The 21765-nt window shown below is 44.0% G+C and overlaps 4 protein-coding genes across 4 annotated transcripts; all 4 read left to right on the top strand.

The window, feature by feature from the left end:
* The first annotated feature begins 225 nt into the window (after positions 1-225).
* tmco6 (transmembrane and coiled-coil domains 6) lies at positions 226-4602 on the top strand. Its single transcript, XM_037461167.2, has 13 exons — positions 226-504; positions 1105-1211; positions 1288-1400; positions 1479-1662; positions 1750-1854; positions 2031-2122; positions 2246-2362; positions 2479-2593; positions 3083-3263; positions 3504-3598; positions 3740-3907; positions 4012-4146; positions 4231-4602. Exons 1-13 carry the CDS (start codon positions 414-416, stop codon positions 4249-4251), a joined length of 1524 nt encoding a protein of 507 aa, XP_037317064.2. The 5' UTR covers positions 226-413; the 3' UTR covers positions 4252-4602.
* A 969-nt stretch (positions 4603-5571) lies between these two features.
* On the top strand, positions 5572-7958 carry LOC119211634 (uncharacterized). The gene is made up of 6 exons (XM_037462684.2): positions 5572-5923; positions 6027-6137; positions 6502-6558; positions 6646-6768; positions 6856-6969; positions 7282-7958. The coding sequence occupies exons 1-6, from the start codon at positions 5642-5644 to the stop codon at positions 7330-7332; spliced, it is 738 nt and encodes a 245-aa protein (XP_037318581.1). The 5' UTR covers positions 5572-5641; the 3' UTR covers positions 7333-7958.
* Positions 7959-13137: 5179 nt separating this feature from the next.
* arsia (arylsulfatase family, member Ia) lies at positions 13138-15404 on the top strand. The gene is made up of 2 exons (XM_037461691.2): positions 13138-13671; positions 13911-15404. The coding sequence occupies exons 1-2, from the start codon at positions 13337-13339 to the stop codon at positions 15307-15309; spliced, it is 1734 nt and encodes a 577-aa protein (XP_037317588.2). The 5' UTR covers positions 13138-13336; the 3' UTR covers positions 15310-15404.
* Positions 15405-16989: 1585 nt separating this feature from the next.
* On the top strand, positions 16990-20677 carry si:zfos-741a10.3 (uncharacterized protein LOC796591 homolog). The gene is made up of 4 exons (XM_062558749.1): positions 16990-17283; positions 17367-17711; positions 18757-18864; positions 18972-20677. Exons 1-4 carry the CDS (start codon positions 17235-17237, stop codon positions 19010-19012), a joined length of 543 nt encoding a protein of 180 aa, XP_062414733.1. The 5' UTR covers positions 16990-17234; the 3' UTR covers positions 19013-20677.
* The last annotated feature ends 1088 nt before the right edge of the window (positions 20678-21765 follow it).

Below are 21765 nucleotides of genomic sequence, written 5' to 3' on the forward strand. Positions count from 1 at the left end.
TCTAGCTCTGCCTGCTGTAAGCCTCCATCATTTTTTACACTGCGCATGCGTCTCAGCCACTGCTCAAACTGCACATTAGCGCCATCTGCTGTGACACGCCGACATCGCAGGCACCATCACTGCGCATGCGTCATACATGCTAACTGTTTAAACTGCACTCTACTGCCGCCTGCTGTAGACCTCCGACACTAGTTCCTGTTACACTGCGCATGCGTCACACCCTCATCCCTCACAGCTGGTTGAAGCGCATTAAACGTTATGGCGCCGCCTGCTGTGACACTCCAAACATCGCAGCTCCGTGGTCGTGTTGCGAACGACGTTAGCTTCCGTCGATAGCCTTTAGTTGACTTTACGCCACATTGATTTTGGAACTTGTTTTTCTGTGGCACTTCATTCACCTCGGCAATCACCCAATGTGGCGGCTAAACAAAGTTCGCCACAAAGCTGGTCGTCAATGCGACAGTTTGGAGGAGCTCAAGTTAAAGAGGCGAGAACATGAGAGAAGTGAGTGTTGAACGGCGTTATGTTGGGTACCGTTATGAAATATTTATTATTTAACTGTTCTGTAATGTTATCGTTGTCCATAAGCTTAGTTAACAGGCTACGATCGCCCTGCTTTGAAACGACGTTTACGTTCAGTTGTCCTGAAGGAAAGGCTGCAACCTCAGTGTAACGTTAGTTAACGTTATCTATTTTACCAAAATGGAAAGATGTCCTGACCTTAACTTTAGTTTCCCCGTCGCGTTTGGTAACCGCATAAACCGATCCAATAAAAATGTAAGCGGTCAGATAAACAACGCATTCATTCACCCCACAAGCTTCATCAGAGATATGGACAGTTGAGTACTCGATACACAATATATAGAAGACACAAATACAAAGAGATATCTAGTCATGACGCTAAAATGTCATCTGTCTCTGAATTCTTCCAGCTATGGTGAGATCTTTACAGTCAATGTGATATTTATCTCTCTGCTGTGTGACACTTGAATGACATTTAAAGTGTATCTTTGAACTGAAAAGTAGGCTTGATTGGCTCCTGTCTGTCAGATGACTGAAGCAGAAGGTGATTGTGATTTTTGTCTTTTGTGTTGATCGATGTAGCGCTGAGACAAGCCCGCAGAGACAGGCAGCTTGTGAGCAAGCGCCTTCTGCTCAATGACGATGAGGACCAGCCAGAGGTCTCCATGGACACCAACACGGGGGAACAGGTGGGCCGGACGGTCACGGACCATGCGCCCGATAGGTCACGTGTAACTTACTGTCTGAATGTGCTCCTTATTGTAGGATGTGGTCGGTTTGTTCCTCCAACTCCAACACAGCGGGCCAGGGAGGGAGGCCCACCTGAAAACTTTGAGTAAAGTTCTACGCAACCCATCGGCACATCTCGCCTTCATCAGGTACGGCCACATTGAAGGCCATGTTATCTGTGTTTACCGTGTGTCCTTTAATAACCCAATAGAATGTCGCCCCTCCAGGCAGGAGAACAGCATGCATCTGCTGGTGGGTTTCCTCACTGGCTCCGATGCTACTCGCCGCCTGCAGGCCGTCCGGTGCCTTCATGAGCTGTCTCACTCGCCCCACGCCAACGTGTCATCGGCCTGTCTGCCTGCCACCCCCTACCTGCTCACCTACCTGTCTGGCCAGAGCACCAAGTTCACTGTGAGTAGCCTCTCATACCAGGTGAAGCGTCTCCTAGTCATGCAGGTGATTTTACCTTCCTATGTGTGTATGTTCATGTGTACACAGGAGCTGTGTCTGTACACGCTTGGTAACTTATGCCCAGACAGCGATGCTGTAAAAGAGAAGCTCCTGGCCCAGGGCATCATTCCAGCTCTGGCTAACTGTTTAGAGGTAAACTCACAAGAAGATTGTAATACCACCTCAGTCACACCTCTAACTGTGCCTTGTTAGTATGTCAGTAAATCTTAACAAATAATAATAGATGGACCAAGAATTCGACTATTTTGTTATTTGTTACTTATAGATATTCTGTTTTCAATTTTGATGTTTCCTGTGTGTCCGTCTAGAACCAGAGACATAACCTGGCGGTGGTGGAAGCCGTGGGATTTACCCTCTCTCAGTTCCTCCAGGCTAAAAATGCACCAGAGAAGATAATTCCGTAATGACACACTATTTTCTTCATTGCTGTTCTCTTGGGAAATGTTGTTATTATATCTCTTGTGAGGCCTTGCTCATGCTAAACATTTGTCTGTTGCATGATCGTCTTCCTCTGGGTCTGCAGGATGGTCCTCGCTTCCAGCTTACCCTCAAACTTGCTATCAGTCCTGACTCCTGACCCCAAGTTTGGCCTGGCGCCTGCCATTGAGTGTGCGTGGTGTTTGCACTACCTCACGAGCAGGTGAGCGAGAGAGAGAGAGTCTCTTCTACAGTTTACAGTTTTCAATATATGTAATTTAACTTCTCATTGTGATGAGAAATGGTCTGTCTCTCTTCTGCCTTGATTTCATTCAATAGCACAAAGGACCACAGAGATCTGTTGGCTCATGGGGCTTTGTTGCAGTGCAGTTCCCTGTTAGTGTCACTAGGTGGTGCTGTGGCTGAAGGAAACAAAGACGAAGGACTAGAACTGGTAAGAGAATTATTTGATTTAAATACAAATTTCTTAAATACGAAGGCCCTTTGTGTGTTTTAAGATTCATTTTGTTGAAAAAGAATCTCCATGTGTTTATGAAGACTCTAATTTGAAACTACGGCCAGTGGTTATATTATCTTATTGAAAAGATAATTTTTAAGACCTATTAAGATAATCATATCTTTCTTTCATGGCATATCGCAAGAGCCGAACTGCTGGAGGCCCCATGGAGTTCTTTGTTGACTGTCGAACGGTTTGGCCAGATATTGGCCCAATGACAACAATCTTCACAGAACATCTTTCAACTTTTGAACCAAAATTCCCCCCCAAAACAAATACCTAAGTGGATCCAGATGAATCTTTCCAAATAAGTCACGGCCAATTGCAGATTGTTTAGCCGCCAATTTGAACCTGTTTATTTTTCCCTACACAAATCTACCCCAACAACGACCATGAGTCCTTTTTCCCTTCTTCGTTCCTCTCTAGTTCATCTGTCCCCTGCTGAGGTGCGTGGGGAACCTTCTGTCCTCCTGTCCAGTGAAAGAGCTGAGCACTCAAGCCAGTGACGTTCGCATGGCGGCTGCCCTCTGCGCACTTTTTCAGGCCTTCCTGCAGAGCCGGCCGGCCTTGGCGAGAGAGAGTTCCTGGGTCCTCAACAACCTCACAGGTTTGAGCAACCTGTTGTAGTCGCACACGACTGATGCTGAATGCTTAAAAAAACATCCGTCCATAAAAATTGAAATTGGAATTTCTCTTTTCATTCTATTGTCGTTGGAATCTGCCATGTTGACAAGACTTAGAAAAAGTTTTAAAAAGATTCCAATGTAAAAGCAACCCAGTGTAGCGCGTTGACTGCTGTCTTTATGTGGAAGTGAGCTCCAATGCATTTTCCATCTGGCTGCTGCAGCTCTCTCCAGCGCTTCCTGCTCTGCTCTGCTGACTCTCAACTTGGTGCCAGGACTGATCAAGCTCCTCCCTTTCTCACAGGGCATCAACACGATGGTCTAATGCTTTGATATGTCATACAAAATGTCTGTGTAGCACTTGTTGATGAATAGTTTGCACTCTTTGTTATTTTCCTTTTCTTTGAGTCCCTCATCACTCACAAACGTACTCCCCGATTTGTTGTTACATTCTTGTTAGATCCTGAGGATTCTGGCAAATATTGCACACAAGAAAAAGGATTTCTGTGCTCCGCTGGCCCGTTGTGGTTTGCTGTCTGCTCTCTGTGCCACACTTAAAATGGCCGACCAGGAGATGGTGACCTTGAGTATGGATGTCCTCTACATGCTGTTAGTTGGTGCTCCACAGGTAAATGACTGCAGTAGCTCAGTGGGGGCGACCACACCTGATAAGCAAGAGCTTTTAGCTCACTTCTGTAGTGGTAACAACTTTAAGTTACTCGTTCCCTTCAGGTGGCAGAGGAGTTTGTGAGGCAAGGCGGGTTTTCACTGTTGGAAGCCCTTCAGTACAACAGTGAAGGAGGGATTAGACGAAGAGCAACTCATCTCCTGGAGGACCACCTGCTGTCCTACTCTTCTTATTGCTCGGTAAACGCTGTGTTCCGGTTGTTGAAATTGTGCCGATTCCGATGTTTCTTAAATAACCGTCTGACTATCAACTGTTTGCTGCAGGAAGACGCCCCGTGTTCCTGAGGCAACAGGGAGGCATCAGATGTACACGTATTCAGTGCAGTGCGTCCGGGCTACAATGAGGAGACTCTAGAGAGGGCCGGAATAATCATGTACAAACAATGTTTTAAAGTCATTTTTAATACAATCAAGTGTTTTCTACTGTACTCCCATGAATGGTATTTTAATGTGTAAAGATGAAATATGTGTTTTGTATCACCTGTAACTTTTGGACTCAACAGACCGTCTGTACAGATGATTATTCTATATGACTGAATGTACTGAATTTTGTCAGGATTGCAAAAGTACATTTTGGGGATTTTGAGCCATTAATGAAATGTATGAAATAAATAAAGTTTGTGGGAGTAAAATGTCCTCTGGATAACAATATTTAACTTGTATTTGTGAGTTAGGAATAAGTATTGACATTGAGCTGTTGCTCTGTACAACCAGAGACAAATACAAAAACAATGAAATAGTAAGCAGGTCTTTTAGATGCTTCTTACTTTAAAATATAAAAAACAATTATTCTATTAATTCAAAAGGTCAACCCTCAGATGAATAATAGGAATCATTTAGTTTATAATTTATAATCAGTAGATTATTGATATTAATAATGACACCATTAGTTCAAGCCCTACTTCTGTCCATATCCATCTGCAAAAAACAATTTTTTAGTGCAAAAATACTTTTATTTATATTAATGATGGCATCGATTACAATCTTTCGTGATTAATTGCGTATATCTCTGATTAATTGCATTCTACTACAAACACTCAAAACAATTTTGGTGCTTTTTACAATAGTAGAAGTTAAACTATTTCTTTTAAATCTAAACTTAAACTTCATATAATAAAAAATATATATATGAATGTAATTAAATATAAAAGCAAAGCTATTTGCCACTGTCAGGGCGCTAACATTTTATTTTGTTTGTGGAGGGTAACTTATTTTTCTATAACAATCCTAACATGAGTCAAGTTGACATCTGCTTTCTTTTTTTCTGAACAAAAATCATCAGAAACACGTGTTTTTGATCAGGGAGAAGCATAAACTATTGATCCATCAATAATCAATGCTCAATAACAAGTGTTTCATTTAGATTGAGGTCAAGTTTACTTTCAAAATAATTATTACATTTTTAAAACTCCATAACGCGTTAACTTTCCCAGACCTAATGTTAAATACCTAACGTGTATACATGTGTATTCTTATACAAAGAGATTATTAAATATTAAAAGTGCTTTACTAAGAGTTAAGAACCTTCTATCATTGGTCTGAGGAACCATCTCTGCTTGTTCCCTGCAAGGGCTTCAGCTCCTCCCTTCAATGAAAAAAACAAGTCTCAGATTTCCTCACTTCCTCTTTCCACCCTTGACAATCCTTCCCGTTATCTTTGACGCGTCTTCTCTGCATGGAACACTTTCTAAACAACACAGCTGCATTCTTTGAGGCTCTTTTTTACAGTTTTTCATTTCTGCCTCTTCTCCAACTGTTTTTAGTGGAGAGAATACATCTGGTTTGCTCCACTGTTTTTATTTTCTTCTTCCCTCAACCTAACAGTGTGGCAATGGTGGAAAGTGAGTCAACAACGGGAGGAACAAGGCAGGATGGAAACCAGGCGTCAGACCCCATGCTGCTGATGTCCAGCAAACCTCTGCATCGCTTCGTCCAGAGAGAGCCCAGGAGTCTCGGGGTAACACGTGATACACAACAGGGCCACAGACATTCTGTGAAGATGGATGTTTACTCATGTTTGCTTAGTTTCACTTCAATCATTCCATCCCTCTCGTTCCCAGATTGTCATTCTCATCTTTGGCTGTGCAGAGGTTCTGATGGGATTTGTGTTGGCCGGTCAAAGGGAGTTTGCTTCTCATAGAATCTACATCACTTTCTGGCAGGGAGCTCTGGTACATAACATTTGACAAAATGTCAATCTATAGTATCTTTAAAGCCCAAAGACATAGTTTCAAAATTCACAGGTGTAACATTTTGCTGTTGATTCTCTCTCTTTCCCTTTTTACTTTTTTTTAGTTAGATATTGAGATTAATATCAGCCTTACATCCAACTTGGCAAAAAAAGCTTTATCTTAGACAAATAGTTTAAAATGCATTTCATTTTGCACTTCAAATTCTACTCCAGTACAGAGGAGCTGTGATGACTTCCACAGTCATGTGACCAGGGCCTGAAAGGCCATGAGCAATCATCAATGCACTTTGGGTGGACAACAAATGAAAATTAATGGGATTATCCTTTTTTGTGTTTGTTTGAAGTTTCTTGTCTGTGGAAACCTGTCCATCTACAGTGAGAGACGTCCATCCAAGAAGATGGTAGATATTGTTTTACTTACTAGTTGTAAGCTTTTACTTTATCACTCTTTTTTACTTAACAACTCACCCTTATCATGTCTCTCGCAGGTCACTGTATGTTTGGCCATGTATGTGGTTTCTCTTTTGGGACTCGTGGTCTCCATTATCTACCGGATTCAACTCTTATGCAAATTATTCATGATGAAGAACTATTGGGGAGTTGACGAAATGGTGAGTCGTAGCAAATATGTTTTATGCTGAATGGACACATTCCAGCAGACAGGGATAACTTTCTGTTCTGCTTTGCTCTGGTTCTAGGACGAGTTGATTGGAGTTGAATGCGTATTGCTCACTTCCTCTGTGTGTGTGGCTGTGCTCCTCATCATCTTGAGCACCGTTGCACGATTAGCTGTGAAATCCACATCCATGCAGGTAAAAATATTCTAATTGGTACTTCATCTTAAACTTACCTTTTCCACTGACAATGAACTACAATAACAATGAATCAAACAAACAACATAACAAAGATTACTCAAAGAAGTCAGTTCCACCAAATCAGAATTAAAATCAAGTGTCATTATGAATGTCCTATCCAGTTAATTGCGCCAGAAAGGAACCAAATGGGAGCTTAATAACATTGACATTCGATGTATAATATTATTTACCAGCTGTGTGTCCTTCATCATTTCACTGCCTTCTGCTTGTCCTCTTACTTAACAACTGCCACCTCTGTCTCTTCCACAGGTTATTGTCCAGCACATCGCGCCTCCACTGAGCAACACAAGTCCAAATTAATCCCTTGTGAGGTATTCTGCCATGGTAACTAACACTGGTTTTCATGCAGCAAACCAGTTCAAATGTTCATTTATTCGGAGACAACATTTCACACGTACACCACCTGGTGGGGATCTTGTTTAGTTGTATTTTCTATTGCGTTGGCATTTTACAGTACACCAGCCACACAGTCCTCTTCACACCAAATGTATGGAGATCAAAGGTCAAGGTGCAAAGTTATCACAAAGCAGCATGTCCAAAATCCTTAGTCCAAAATCCATATTTACACTAAAAAATCCATGAACCCAAACTATAAATTTGAAATAATGTGTGTGTGAGTATTTGTGTGTGTGTGCACAGTGTGTGTGATTATTATCTACTTTACCTGCATGATTATTTGTTTTTGCAGTATTTGTTCATTGAAGCTTTTTAAAATCAATGTGATCCTTTATGCAGATATTTTGTGATGTATTTTGCAGATGTGGTCTTTTGTTACAGGACCACATACAGTATATATGTTCACGATATGAAGAGCCTGCAGCACAACCTGTTGCATCTGTTGCCTGTGAATTTGTGCAAAACAGATTTAGCTTCAGGTGCAATACATGTAAAATATGTCATGTTAAATAAACTCTGAAATGATTGCAGACTGAGGTCTGTTCATATTCTACACATACTGTAAAAGCAATAGTGCCCCTCTCTGGATGACTGATGATTAACATTGCATTTAATATCTACAATACAGTGATCAATGATTCTTAAGTTAAATAGGTGACATCATTAGTGATTAAACTCATAGTATATAATATATATTATACAATGATCATTGATGCTATAGGCAAACTCACTAACATTTAATTCTAACCTTGTCAGTTTTAAAGCACAATGGCAGGCAATACAACAAGCCTGAACACTGTGGATACAGACAAGATGTCAAAGTTCAATTTAAACAGTTATGTTAGGAATCTTAACTCTTCACACAAACAAATGTAACAGTCTCTGAGAACAAAATAAAAGTTATGAACACTTAAGCCTAGTTGTAGTACAGTTATAGCTCATGCATATCCTCTACAGAGACGTGAATATCAGACATTTCACAGGAGCCCTGCCGACAACCGGCTTCTCTCTGCTGGGTGTGACGAGATCTGCGAGATGCGGACTAGGATTGGAAGAGTACTCGAGCTGCGACTGATGACGTTTCACCAGTACATGAGAAAAAAGTCCACCCAAGACCGCATATTGAGAAAGGGCCTTAGCTTTTGCACGAAACCACTTCCGTTCAACCATAGCCGTGGGTACCAGCTGTGAAATATTGGAATTTCAAGTTAAGTCTAAAATCAGTTATCGTGTTAAAAAGGGGTTTTTGTAGGATTATTTTCATCTTTCTATCCAGGATATCACACTGCTCCAGTATTTTATTCAGGCATTCACAACTGACAAAGACCCTTGCTTTTTAAACTTTTTTTTATCCCCATATGATATTTCTTTCAGTTTGCACAAGTTCAACTTTGTTGTAATACATCCGGACTCAGGAAAGACACTCCCTCCACTCCTTTAACCACAGATCCAGATGTGCTAGGCAGTCAAAATGATGCATCAGCCTAACGTCAACTTCAAAAGCTGGATCAGGTGTTTCTTGGGTAAATCAAGGAATCGTTTGTCTCTTCGTGTTGCCCTGCAAGGAGCACTTCCACTGGCCAAGGAATTGGCTCAATCTGAACGGCCACTGCACTTGCTCAGAAAAAAAGCATAACTGTTTTTTTCAAGTGGTTGTTTTGAGAATAAACTGAAGGTGACTGGCGAGCGGATCAGACACAGCTGTGTAAGACCTTGGGTCGAACTAAAAGACAATATTGGGTAAGCTGAGGGTCAGCAGGAGCAAACGGGTGAAAGAGTCCCATTCATCGGTCAAAACCAGGAGAGGAAAGCAGTGGCTCTCCCCAAGCTCGATTCACCATCTCCCACAAACCCTCTACCCTAAATACACACTCCACACACACACACACGCGCACACACAGACAAACACACACACCACAGATTTGGGAAAAAAAGAAGCTGGTTATGAGGCTGGCTCTGCTCTCATTTGTGTTGACGGGACAGACCACCACGGTTTTATGAGGTTATGGTTTTGAAGTTAAGAATTACATTTTGTAAAGTCGTAATTAGAACAAATCCTGGGGCCACTTCTGCCAAAATGTTACAAAATATTGAAGTAATAAAAAAAGTAGACGGAGGTAAAGTCATCGTACAGAGGAGGCCAAAAACGTACCGCCCTGAGCACAAATAAAAAGGAGCAGTGGATTTCCCTCGGCTTTGATGACATGTCAAAGTAAAAATATTTACACAGGTTACACTTATAAAGGCACCTCTGTTTCACAGGAAATAAATCCACTTACATTCCTCACATTTAGCAGCTCATGTCTGCGCTCATTCCACAGCTAATTACCTACAACTACACCCGGTGAGATTTGTTTTTGCTGAGGACCTTTAATGTGACACAACCTGCCTCTTCCAACAGCGCTGAAACTGTTTTTTTGTTAAACATTTCAAGATGTATTAACATCTTGTCCATAACGATCATGACTAATCAGTCCATGATCAAAAATCTGCTCATTGAGGCCCTTTGAAAAGTACCCCCAGGTGACTCTGCTGCTGGGTCATAGTGATGTGTGTTGTGTCTGCTGCAGATCCACACGAGCCAAATCAAACACGCCCTCAGTCTGCGGCTGAGGTCATTGCTGTAGCCCTGACCTGCTGCCTCACCTGTGAAGTCCCACCTGGTACGCCATGATGTGTGCAGTCGGAGAGAGAGGATATGTCAGCTGAATACAATCCGTTTGCTGATCAAAACTGATTTATCTTTTTCTAATCTAATGTGCTAATGTACTGATCCCGGACGGTTGGGCCGTTGAAGTGGTGAGGTACACAGTAAACCACTTCCGTTGTCAGAGAGTGGGTTGAGTCCAAAATTGGATGGCCTTCAAACTCATCTGCTTCTTCCATTGGTCTCTGGGTTGAATGTCAGAAATAATCAACCCAAAGAAATTCAGCAAATTTCTTCACAGGCTTAAAATTAGCATGAAAACGTTTTTTCTGATCTTTTCTGCTTTTGTAAAATATTCATTCGTTCTTTTGCCCTAAATTTACCCTGGACACTATATAAACTGATGTTAAAAAAAAGATAACTAACAAGTAACAAAGGCCTTTTTGTACAAGGCGTATTGAAGTGAAGGTTTTTGCTCTGAGTTGGTGCACAGCCAGATAGAAAACCCCCATCCAGTCTCACTCAGATTAGAAAATTGGGCAAAGAGGGGGAGCAATGTGCAGGTTTACTGGCAACTGCGTTGTTTGAAAGAGGTCAGTGTTCGTGGTGAGGGGAGCAGCCGTATTCAGTAACAGCGCCTCTTCCTTTAGCCAAAGCCAACACCGTTTGCCCACACAGAGCCACAGCAACAGCAGCTGACCCCCCCGAACCTGCTTCCCTTTCAAGTCATTCTTTTTCTAAATGGCTCCCTCTAGTTCCACCTCAATGAAATCAAACCTAGATCACGCTTCATTCCTTTAGTCAAGAAGTAGAGAACAGAAAGCGGTAAATTTACAATGTTTGCCAATACCATTCACATCTGCTGGAAGAAATTGGATGAATTAGTGTGATGCACAGCCAACAAACGCACCACAGATACACAATCGCAGACTTTTTTATTTTAAGGTTGTTGTTACATGCTTTAATCTCCATTTTCAAAATAGGAACATTCCTCTCAGTACTTCACTCTGAAAACATGCTTTTCATATCAAGTAATTCAGGAGCGAGCAGGTGAGTAAAATTAGAAGAGAAAAATGACTACAAATCTAAAAATGTTCTCACCAGACCTAGTTGTCCAGTAAGTTCAAAATAGGTCAACAACAACTCAGCACAACTAGTTCACTAAAAGATAGTGACTTTCTTCCTCTTCTACTGTGTTTCAAACGGAGAAGAGCAGGGTTTTTATAACCAAAAAACCACATGGGGGAAGTTGGGGGAGCTGAGGAGATGAGGACAAGGGGGGTGACAGTGGAACACTGGGCGAGGCGGAGCTGACCTGTCGGCACAGGGAGACATGACAGGTAAACAGTGGTGACAAAGAAAAAATACACTCAGATCATGATTCCAAGACTACGGTTTGTACCACTGAGTGTTTACAAGGATCTGCAAAGAGTGGATTAAAGGCCCGGGTCTTTGTGGAGTGATGATCTGATGGCAGGTGGGTGCACTAGGCATGTGTTGCAGATGAGGTGCAATAAGTTGAAATTGAAGTATATTCCAGGAACACACACACACACAGACACACACACAAAACACAGGAGGCGCGGCCAGGCCGTGATAGTCATATGTGGTATCAACCTATGAACATCTTTTCATACTTAGTTGATTGGTATCTGGGTGTTAATATTTGTGTGTTTGTGTGAATTTGTGTCGGTATGTGTATTGTTTGTGTAGCAGCATTAAAACATTGTTGACCGGATGAGCTGCTGTGGCCACACCTCCGACCGGCAGAAAACAGATAAGTCATATCTCAGAAGGGGCCCAAACAACACACACTTACACCTACACAAACGTACACACAGATTGCACAGTGCCCATTCATATCGGGAACTTACTACGACAATATCGGTGGGGATTTGTTGCAATAACGGTTAGCTGTCTGCGCCATTCCCTCTAGGAAAAGTAAATATATACCAGCGTGTAAATCTTCAGGTGCACCCCAATCCTTTTCTCCTTCTCTCTCTTTCCCAGCTCGACCTGCTGTAAACTCAGACCCTGGGCTCCAAAGATGCCTTCGCCAAAGCTGCTGGGCAAACATCTCTGGCCGCAGCTGGATGCCCTCTACGGGAGGCGCATACCTGCGTTGGTTGTGGCGCGGCCTCCAAGCCCACAAGTCTCTCTCAAACCAATAACAACATTAGCCAGGTGTGATGTTTTACCTTCCTGTGTGTTGAGGCCATGTTTCACCTCAACAACCCAGATTTAGGTTTAGGTTTCAAACAACATTTGGGCTGACACAATCAATACAGTATCTTATTCATTTAGATTACACAATTACAGGCTAATAATGGCTCAATCCCTCTTTCCAAATGGTTTTAAGCGTCTTATCCCGTAAGCCTGGCCCTTTCCATCTGACCGTCAAATGTGGCTGGCCACCTGGCCAAAGTATTTTTGTTCAAAATGCTGTAATTAGATTTAAAGTGTTGCTCTGGGTTGCTATATATAAGAGACAAAAAGATATTTAATATCAATATTTGAGTTGCAACATTCAGTGTGACATTGGGACCAACCCGAAAGACAAAAATGGAACCCCATCACAGCTGCTTTGGCTAAAATAATCTTCTGATCTACATATCCTCCTGCACAGGTTACCCTCTGCATTACCTGTCCATAATATTTTGAGTATCCTACGATCAACCACTCTCCACAGAACGTCCTTGGTTCCCAGTCGAAGGAAACTTTGAGACCAGGTTTGAGATGTTATCAGAGTCTGGGAAGCCTGCTCTGTCTCTCTCTTCAGGTCTGCAGCACTCATAAAACAGCAGGAATAAAAAGAGAGTGTTTGTGAGTGCCGGGGAGTGGAGTAGGGAACAGTGTCTGTGACTGTGTCTGTCGGGCCTCGCGGCCGCCCAGGAGCTCAAATCAAATCTCAAAAGGGTCTTTCTGTGGATTCTCTGTCATCGTGTTTTTTTTTGGGGGGGGGGGGGGGGGTAGGGGTTCTGATTTCATTTCAATGAGGCAGCCAGGCAAGGGGGCGGGGGTACTGGGACCGGTAGGGAAAGTGAAATGTTTTCAAAGGTAGCTAAAACAGTTTGGAGAGCATCAAGGATGGAGGAGGTGTAGCTTTTTTTTTTGTTGTTGCATTTTTCGGATTGGAGGACTGCATTTAAGGAAGATTAGGACCATTTGTTTACACATCGGTTCAGTTATACATTTGCTCACTCTCAGCATCGCTGCACAATGATTTGCTGACAACGTACTGAATATTTGCTTCTTTGACTAATGTTAGGAGTCACAGGAACCATGGCAACGACAGCTCTGACTGGGTTCTCTATGATGAGCATGCTCAGCCTCGGGTACCTGACCTGGGACCTGATGGGTCCTAACCAAGTGGAAAACGAGCCAGTTCAAACTTTCGATGGCTCGTCTCCGGTTCCGCAGCGGCCTCACATCATTTTCATCATGACGGACGATCAGGGATTTAACGACATCGGCTATCACAACTCTGACATCAGAACACCGGCGCTGGATAAACTGGCTGCAGACGGAGTGAAGCTTGAGAATTATTACATCCAGCCCATCTGCACGCCCTCCCGCAGTCAGCTCATCACCGGCAGGTGAAATGTTTTTGCCTTTGTGTTTTTGCCAGATGTATATATATTTGACATATATGATTATTATACATTTGACATTATACATGAGTTGTGAAATTAAATAGTATAGAAATACACTAGAATACCTTAGATTTTATATGTTGAAAATGTTTAAATATTTAGCTGAAAAGGAGATCTTATAGTCCTACAATTGTATCTGATCTCAGAGAACAACAAAGTGTTCTTAATCCTTAATCCTACAGGTACCAAATTCACACTGGCCTGCAGCACTCCATCATCCGGCCCCGCCAGCCCAACTGCCTGCCCTTTGACCAGGTCACCTTGCCCCAGAGGCTGCAGGAGCTCGGCTACGCCACCCACATGGTTGGCAAGTGGCACCTGGGCTTCTACAAGAAGAAGTGCCTCCCCACTCGCAGGGGCTTCGACACATACTTTGGCTCCTTGACGGGCAGTGTGAACTATTACACTTACAACTCCTGTGACGGACCCGGGCTGTGTGGTTTTGACCTCCTTGAGGGGGAGTCGGTGGCATGGGACCAGAGGGGCAAATACTCCACCCATCTCTACACACAGAGAGTTCGCAAGATCCTGGCCACTCACGATCCTCAGTCGCAGCCACTGTTCATATTTCTCTCTTTCCAAGCTGTTCACACCCCCCTGCAGTCTCCGCGCGAGTACATCTACCCGTACCGTGGGCTGGAAAACGTGGCACGCAGGAAATATGCTGCTATGGTGTCAGCTGTAGATGAGGCCGTGCACAATATAACGTATGCTCTCCGCAAGTACAGCTACTACAAGAACAGTGTCATCATCTTCTCCACGGACAACGGTGGGCAGCCTTTGTCCGGCGGCAGTAACTGGCCGCTCAGAGGACGCAAAGGCACCTACTGGGAAGGCGGCATACGTGGTCTGGGGTTCGTACACAGCCCTTTGTTGAGGAAGAAGAGAAGAGTGAGTAAAGCCTTGGTGCACATTACTGACTGGTACCCCACGCTGGTGGGGTTAGCAGGTGGCAATGAGTCCCTGACGGAGGGGGTTGACGGGTATGATGTTTGGGGAGCCATCAGTGACGGGAAGGAGTCTCCCAGGTTTGAGATCCTCCACAACATTGACCCTCTGTATAACCATGCACACAGTGGCTCTCTTCAGAAAGGATACGGGATTTGGAATACGGCGGTTCAGGCCTCCTTAAGAGCTGGAGACTGGAAACTCCTCACGGGAGACCCCGGCTACGGAGACTGGACACCGCCGCAGATGCTTTCGGGTTTCCCCAGCAGCTGGTGGAACCTGGAGCGCCACACTGCACCACAGAAGTCAATCTGCCTTTTCAACATCTCCGGAGATCCCTACGAACGCTTCGACCTTTCCGAGAAGAGACCAGATGTTGTGAAAAAGCTGTTGGCTAGACTGGCATTCTACAACCGCACTGCGGTGCCCGTAAGGTACCCATCAGAGGACCATCGGGCCGCTCCCCACCTGAATGGAGGTGCCTGGGTGCCCTGGGTGGGAGATATGGAGGAGGACAGATGGGACACTGTTTATCCAAAAAAGAACAAGGATTGGAAGAATAAGCTGAAAGAATCCAATAGCAGGTCGTTTTTCAGAAGACTTAACACTAGGATCATGTCTAACAGGATATAGAAAGAAAATGACTGACAGAAGTTCAGAGAAGGCACTTATGAAGAAATATGTGTTGAACGAGGAAGCTGCAGTTATGGAGTTCAAACTGCGGGCATAAGCTCATTGTTGAAAACACCCAATTAGAGTAGTAATTGTTCAACTGGGTTGTATCCATTGTGATCAAATATTAGTGTTTCCCTGAATTGAATATTCTGTAATGATAATGAGAGTTGATTTAATCTTATAAGAGGTGTCTGTAATCAAACGTGTGTGCGAGAGAGACAGGATTGTACTACATTACCAGAAATGTATTGAATATTTGATGCAAAACATGTGAAACTCCAATATAAAGATGACCTCCATCTCAATGCCTTATTTTAAAAAAATATTTTGGCTCATTTCCATTCACAAAAGCTCATTCAGACAAAAGAAAGAAAAGATCTAAATTGTTGAGTGTTTATTTGAGTTTACATTTGCGTCAATGGATTGTTCTTTAACCCACCATAATTGTTTTTTTTGCTTAATTTGTATATTTAAACATAATCATTTAATCATCATTTAAATAATCAAGTGGAAAAGTTACCCATTGCATTCTATTTGTGAAACAGTTAACCTTATTCCTGGGTGAACTCTCTTGCAGTCACCCACATATATTTTGGTTAAAATTCTCACTTCTTTTTTCCCATAAGTACTTCAAAAAACAAAACAAGCATTGCCTTGTGTAATACACTTAAACATAATGAAACTGACCAGGTTAAAAGGACGTTAGTTTCACATATTTGATTTCAACACAAAAGAACATTTTGTCAGATATTGCCAATATTTCCCAAGATGAACAGACTGCACAACCATGGATGATTCAGTAACTAAGCTACACACAGTAGCCTATTTAGTACATCTTTTTATAACTGCTATCTCACTTTCATCTCACATCTATTTTTTTTATAGCTCTCTATGTGTCATAGTGAACAGCATGTCATTTGGTGTTAAGCTATTTTTAGAAGATAGGTGTAAAAAGACCTAAAAAGGTAAAAAGCCCAAAACAGACCACTTGGTTTGTAAATATGTATGTATAATGTGCAAGTAAAATATTTATTAGTAAAATGTAGAATGGATAAGTAGATGATGATCACTTATCACATAAACCAAGTAGATTCTACTTGGTTTATGTGATCTACCCGCTTTACTCGCGCGAGTAGCGGGTATTTCGCTTCATTGCGGCTTTTTTCCATAGAGACAGTTATCGTTTCCACTAACCACCATGGAAATAAACAACAACTATTCATTGGATTTGTTGTGTGAATTACACAAACGTCTTGACTGCAAACGGTGTTGTGTTCGGGTTCATGACGTCAACCGTCGCAGCACACGGCTTGAATTCCACCGACTCCTCCAGGACGTGCGTCTGGATGACCGCCGCCTCCAGCGCTGATTCAGCCGGACCAGCAGCCGGTCTGATGACCTATTGGACACAAACCAACTTACAGGTGTTCAGTCTCACTTTCATAAGCAGCAGGACGGCGGGGATGACGAGCGGAGCACCTCAACGCTGATTGGCTTTCGCGACAGCGTTGAAATATTTCAACTTGAGGCGAAAAGGCTCCTTTTGCTTTTTTTTTTTTGCTCGTTCAAAATTCGGCCCATTCGCGATTAGACGCGTCCGTGCATTGGCTTTGCATGGAAAGATTCGCTTTTCTTTCGGTGTAAACGCAGGCATTTACACTTGCCATGTTGCTCTCTGCTTTCACGGGGCGCTGCAGGCTGCCAGTTGTGTTTGAAATGGGAAATGAAACTATTTCTTGCGGTACCTAACCGCCAACTGTTTCCTGTGTATTTGACAACTTCGGGTATTCTGACGCCTCTTTGGTTTTTGTAGATTTAACTGTGATACTCTGCAGTTGGGTATTTTCTTTAAACGTTAGAGTTATCTTGGAGGATAAAGAAGTATGGACCCCGTGATTCTTCTTCTTGTGATGTTAGCTGGAGTATCGAATGGTAATATCCCCAAAACTAAGTACTTCTTTAAACATGTCTAAAAGATGAATAATATAAAATAAACTTTGAACACATTCTTTCAGCGTTCCTTCAGGCTGGTGAGACTAAATGCAACGCCACACAGAGCTCATCTCAGTGCTCTGTGGCTCTCGGAGGATCTGTGTGCATCCAGCTGATGACCAACGCCAGCGGTCGTCACCTGCAGTTCAAAAAAAAGCTCCCCGCTGGAGTGCTGAATGTTTTCTCTCTGAAGAGAGACAAGGTGACCGTACACGAGACTTACAGAAACAGGACAGAGTTCCTCAGCAGCAGCAGCACACTCAAGATGACAAAAATGGCGAGGAATGATTCCGGTCTATACATCGTGGATGTCTTTGATCTAAACGGGTTACACCTGAGAACAACTAATGTCACACTGGATGTTCAAGGCAAGTCTTTAAAACCTTCCTCTCTTTACCATCTTGCGTTTTTTTACGCCAATCCGCAATGTAATCTGTCATAGTCCAGTGAAAATACAAAACATCAATTTATCGGAAAAATGATAAGAATCTACTTTACGCAGTTAATCCAAAAACTCTAAATGCTGGTATGAAGGCTGTGTAGTGTTTTGTCAAAAAAAACACTATTTTCAAACGCTTCCTCAAGAAGTGTTTTTCAAATAACCCAGTCCTGCATCCCACTGTAGCAAATGATGCATGATAATAATCTTTCTAAATAGATTTTTTCTTCATCAGTGCACCCACAGATTTACAAATGAATCATGGAAGCCTATGCCCGCCCTTAAAAGAAAAAAAAGACATGCAGCTGGTGGTTGACGCGGCAGGTTCAGCGGCGCATGCGCGCTTCACTTTTCATCTTGCGCTTCGCTACGTGCGGGTCTGCTCTGACTGCAGCTGGGTCTGCCGCGAGGTCCTGTGAGACTGACTCGCCAAAGACAGTAACTGCAGAAGAATACGAGTTTAAGCCTCAGATGCCAGAAAGGTCTCCTATAAAACCAGAAAAGGTCGTTAATGTGTCGCTAGTTGATTTTGAAAGAAAACAACGCCAAGATAGTTTGGAAAGTAACCGTGCCAAAGGACTTTGCGCATGCGCATGTCTTAACTCATAATTGTCTTCATAAATGTTCTTGTCCCTTCATTTTTATTTTTAGTGGTGGCAAGGGACTTCCATACATTCTTAACCAAGACATGAGGTGAAAACCAAAAACTTACAGTATCATAAAATAGAAACAGCAGGGTGAACATTACATCATCACAGGGAGATTTTGTGCACTACAAACAGAAATGACACTGAACGTTTTCTCTCCAATTATTTTCATTCTCTACATATTGATAATTAAAGAACAAACAAAAAGTAACATGAATAATATCAAAGTGACTCCAAAACTCATTTACATGCTGTGTAGTTGTACTTGAGTTGGCGTAACTCATGTGATGTACAATGTACATAACCATTGTGGTTTCTCCTTCCCAGGAAACATCTGGCACATCTTGATCCCTGTCTGTTCAGTGATGGCTGCTCTTCTGATAGTGGTTTCGTGTTGCTGCGTCTGTTGTAAAGTGTGGCGTCGCAGGAAGACAGGTAAGACTTCACAATTGCACCAAACGACTTGGATGAAAGTGTCTTTTTGTTTTTCCTCTGCTTTAACAGATAATTTTGCTCTTTTTTTCTCCGTTATCTGTCCGTAGGTAGAAAACAGCTTGAAGGAACCAGAACAACTATGAACTGAGAGCTCAAGGAACAGGACTCCTTGCATAACACTGACTTGTGGCATCAGTGAAATGTCGGCCACGTCATGTTAATCTCAGCAGCAGCACCATCAACAACATCTTTGTGAAGTCTCATTCTGATCGAATAGAACTGTCTTTCAAATGTGAAAAATAGCCCTTATCAGTTAATAAATTTCTCTCAAGGAATATGCAAGATATGGCATTTACATACTATTTCGCAGATACTGGGAGGAGGAAATGTAAATAGATTAAAATAACATACGCACTGTGATTTATCAAGATTGCGTCTGTTTTTAATAAGTTTCAATCGAAGGTGCAAAGTTAAAGAAATCAACATTTATTGAAAAATGGAATCACTTTCAACATTCAAAACATATTATTACACAACGAAATACTCAAGCTCAATAAAATCATGGATGGATTGTCCTGACCGCGCGCTCTACAAACTCGCCACGGACGCCCTCGCCTTCACGCGCAAACAGTACACGTGTATCGTTGCCAAGCACACAGACATAGGGTGTATTAAATATCCTACCTGCAGCTGAAAATTTAAATTTAAATTAAGAGCGATGTGCGGCGTGTTAATTAAGCTACTGTACCGCTGCTGTGCGTAAATGCGCATTGCTCTTAATTAAAAGACGCACTTCCAAACTTTGCATATGCATTTTTTCATAACACAGCAGAAAAACTCACCATTTCAGTGGGAACAGTGTTGTTGGTCTCCCTTTTTTGCCAGTGCATCAAAGTCTGGAGTTAGTTTTGTTGTGGCAATTCTCAGGACAGATCTGAGATGTTGGTCAGTTAACTTGGATCTGTGATGGGCTTTGTTGATTTTCATGACGCTAAACGTCTGCTCACACACGTAGGTCGAGCCAAACAACACCAGCATCTTCTGCGCCGTCCTCCGGAGGTTTGGAAACGCGGTCTCGTTAAGTGAAGCGTAAAAGTCATTCAGTTTAAGAGACTTGAACTTCTCCTTTGAGACGGAGTCAGACTGAAGATCGATCAGTTCCAATTGCAGCTCCTGCGGTGCTGATTCGGGGTCTTGTGACAGGGGACAGGACACCAGTTGAAGTGACTTGTCAATTTTTTCAAAATCACAGAACCGACGGCAAAATTCTCTGTGCAGATCGTCCAGTGATTTGCAGTATTTCTTCGCAATTCGGGCGGCCTCTTTCTGCACGGCTAGTGTGGGAAATGTGCGAAAGATTTGTTTGACATTTGCCTGGAGAATAAAACCAGCTTGGATTTGAAGGCTCTCACATTTGTGTACATGTTGTGCGCAAACTGATCTTTCCCCTGTAGCTTCACGTTCAGCTCATTCACGTGTGAAAATATGTCCACAGCAAACGCAAATTCACAAAGCCAGTTTGTGTCGCTCAGCTCGGGGAATTCTTCGGATTTCCCCATTAAATTAAAAAATGACCGAATCTCGTCTTTGAGCTCCCAGACTCGTTGAAACACTTTCCCCAAACCTAACCAGCGGACGCGAGAGTGGTAAAGTAGGTCCTGGCAGGGCTGGACTGGGACAAAAAAAGGGCCCTGTTTAGCAGAATAAAGAAATTCATACAGGTTTGAAACAACTTGGGGGTGAGTAAATAATGACACAATTTTCATTTTTGGGTGAACTATCCCTTTAAAGAGTACAAACCCTTCTTTAATATGACGCCAAACAACATTTACCTCTAATTGTTGAGTGTCAGGTGTGGAAGCTGGTGCAGGCGGACGGAGGCAGGCAGGCAGGCAGGACTCAAACGCAGAGTTTTCAGAAGGTGATCTTTATTCACCATAGAACTAAACAGAAGCCAAAAACGTGCACCAACGAGGACTGACATGGACAATGACGCGACAAAGGACAACTGGCACACAGGGCTTAAATACACAAGGGAGGTGCAGGTGATTGGACACAGGTGGAAGCAATCAGGCAATCACAGGACAGGAAGTGAAGTTACCCAGAGACACGAGACACAAGAAAGCTACAAAATAAGACAAGCAGACCCAAACCGTGACAGAACCCCCCCCTCAAGGACCAAATTCCAGACGGTCCTAAAGGAGGGTGGAACCCAGAAAAACAGACAAGGGAGGGAGGGCGGGGAACCCGACAACCCCCGGCCGCCCAGTGGACTCCAAGGGTCGGCGGCACGGGGTCGGGTCCCTCCGGCCGGGATGACCGCCGGACCTCAGGGTCTCGGGGGGCCGACCGCTACGGCGGCCGGGCCTCAGGGGGTCTGCCGGGTCGGCGACCGGGCCTCAGGGTCTCGGGGGGCCTGCCGGGTCGGCGACCGGGCCTCAGGGTCTCGGGGGGCGTGCCGGGTCGGCGACCGGGCCTCAGGGTCTCGGGGGGCGTGCCGGGTCGGCGACCGGGCGTCAGGGTCTCGGGGGGCGTGCCGGGTCGGCGACCGGGCGTCAGGGTCTCAGAGGGCGTGCCGGGTCGGCGACCGGGCGTCAGGGTCTGGGGGGGTGCCGGGCGGTGCGGCTCCGGCGTCGTCGTGGCGGGGGGCGCCGAGCTGTGCGGCTCCGGCGTCGTGGCGGGGGGCGCCGAGCTGTGCGGCTCCGGCGTCGTGGCGGGGGGCGCCGAGCTGTGCGGCTGCGGCGTCGTGGCGGGGGGCGCCGAGCTGTGCGGCTGCGGCGGCGTGGCGTGGGGCTCCGGGCCAACCCCTGACCCCACCCCCCCTTCAAGGACCGACTTCCAGGCGGTCCTAAGAGGGTGGGAGGGAGGGGGCGTGGTTCTCGGGGCAGGAACGGGCGGAGG

This window comes from Pungitius pungitius, chromosome 2 (genome assembly GCF_949316345.1).
Source record: "Pungitius pungitius chromosome 2, fPunPun2.1, whole genome shotgun sequence".
Taxonomy (NCBI): Eukaryota; Metazoa; Chordata; class Actinopteri; order Perciformes; family Gasterosteidae; genus Pungitius; species Pungitius pungitius.

Bases quoted from the DNA above. Each gene is read 5' to 3' on its own strand.
- si:zfos-741a10.3 (XM_062558749.1), top strand. From the start codon at position 17,235: ATGGACCCCGTGATTCTTCTTCTTGTGATGTTAGCTGGAGTATCGAAT. The intron at 17,284-17,366 runs GTAATATCCCCA...ACATTCTTTCAG, and splicing joins GTTAGCTGGAGTATCGAATG to CGTTCCTTCAGGCTGGTGAG. The intron at 17,712-18,756 runs GCAAGTCTTTAA...TCTCCTTCCCAG, and splicing joins TGTCACACTGGATGTTCAAG to GAAACATCTGGCACATCTTG.
- arsia (XM_037461691.2), top strand. From the start codon at position 13,337: ATGTTAGGAGTCACAGGAACCATGGCAACGACAGCTCTGACTGGGTTC. The intron at 13,672-13,910 runs GTGAAATGTTTT...TTAATCCTACAG, and splicing joins AGTCAGCTCATCACCGGCAG to GTACCAAATTCACACTGGCC.
- tmco6 (XM_037461167.2), top strand. From the start codon at position 414: ATGTGGCGGCTAAACAAAGTTCGCCACAAAGCTGGTCGTCAATGCGAC. The intron at 505-1,104 runs GTGAGTGTTGAA...TGATCGATGTAG, and splicing joins GAGGCGAGAACATGAGAGAA to CGCTGAGACAAGCCCGCAGA. The intron at 1,212-1,287 runs GTGGGCCGGACG...TCCTTATTGTAG, and splicing joins ACACCAACACGGGGGAACAG to GATGTGGTCGGTTTGTTCCT.
- LOC119211634 (XM_037462684.2), top strand. From the start codon at position 5,642: ATGGAACACTTTCTAAACAACACAGCTGCATTCTTTGAGGCTCTTTTT. The intron at 6,138-6,501 runs GTACATAACATT...GTTTGTTTGAAG, and splicing joins CTTTCTGGCAGGGAGCTCTG to TTTCTTGTCTGTGGAAACCT. The intron at 6,559-6,645 runs GTAGATATTGTT...TGTCTCTCGCAG, and splicing joins GACGTCCATCCAAGAAGATG to GTCACTGTATGTTTGGCCAT.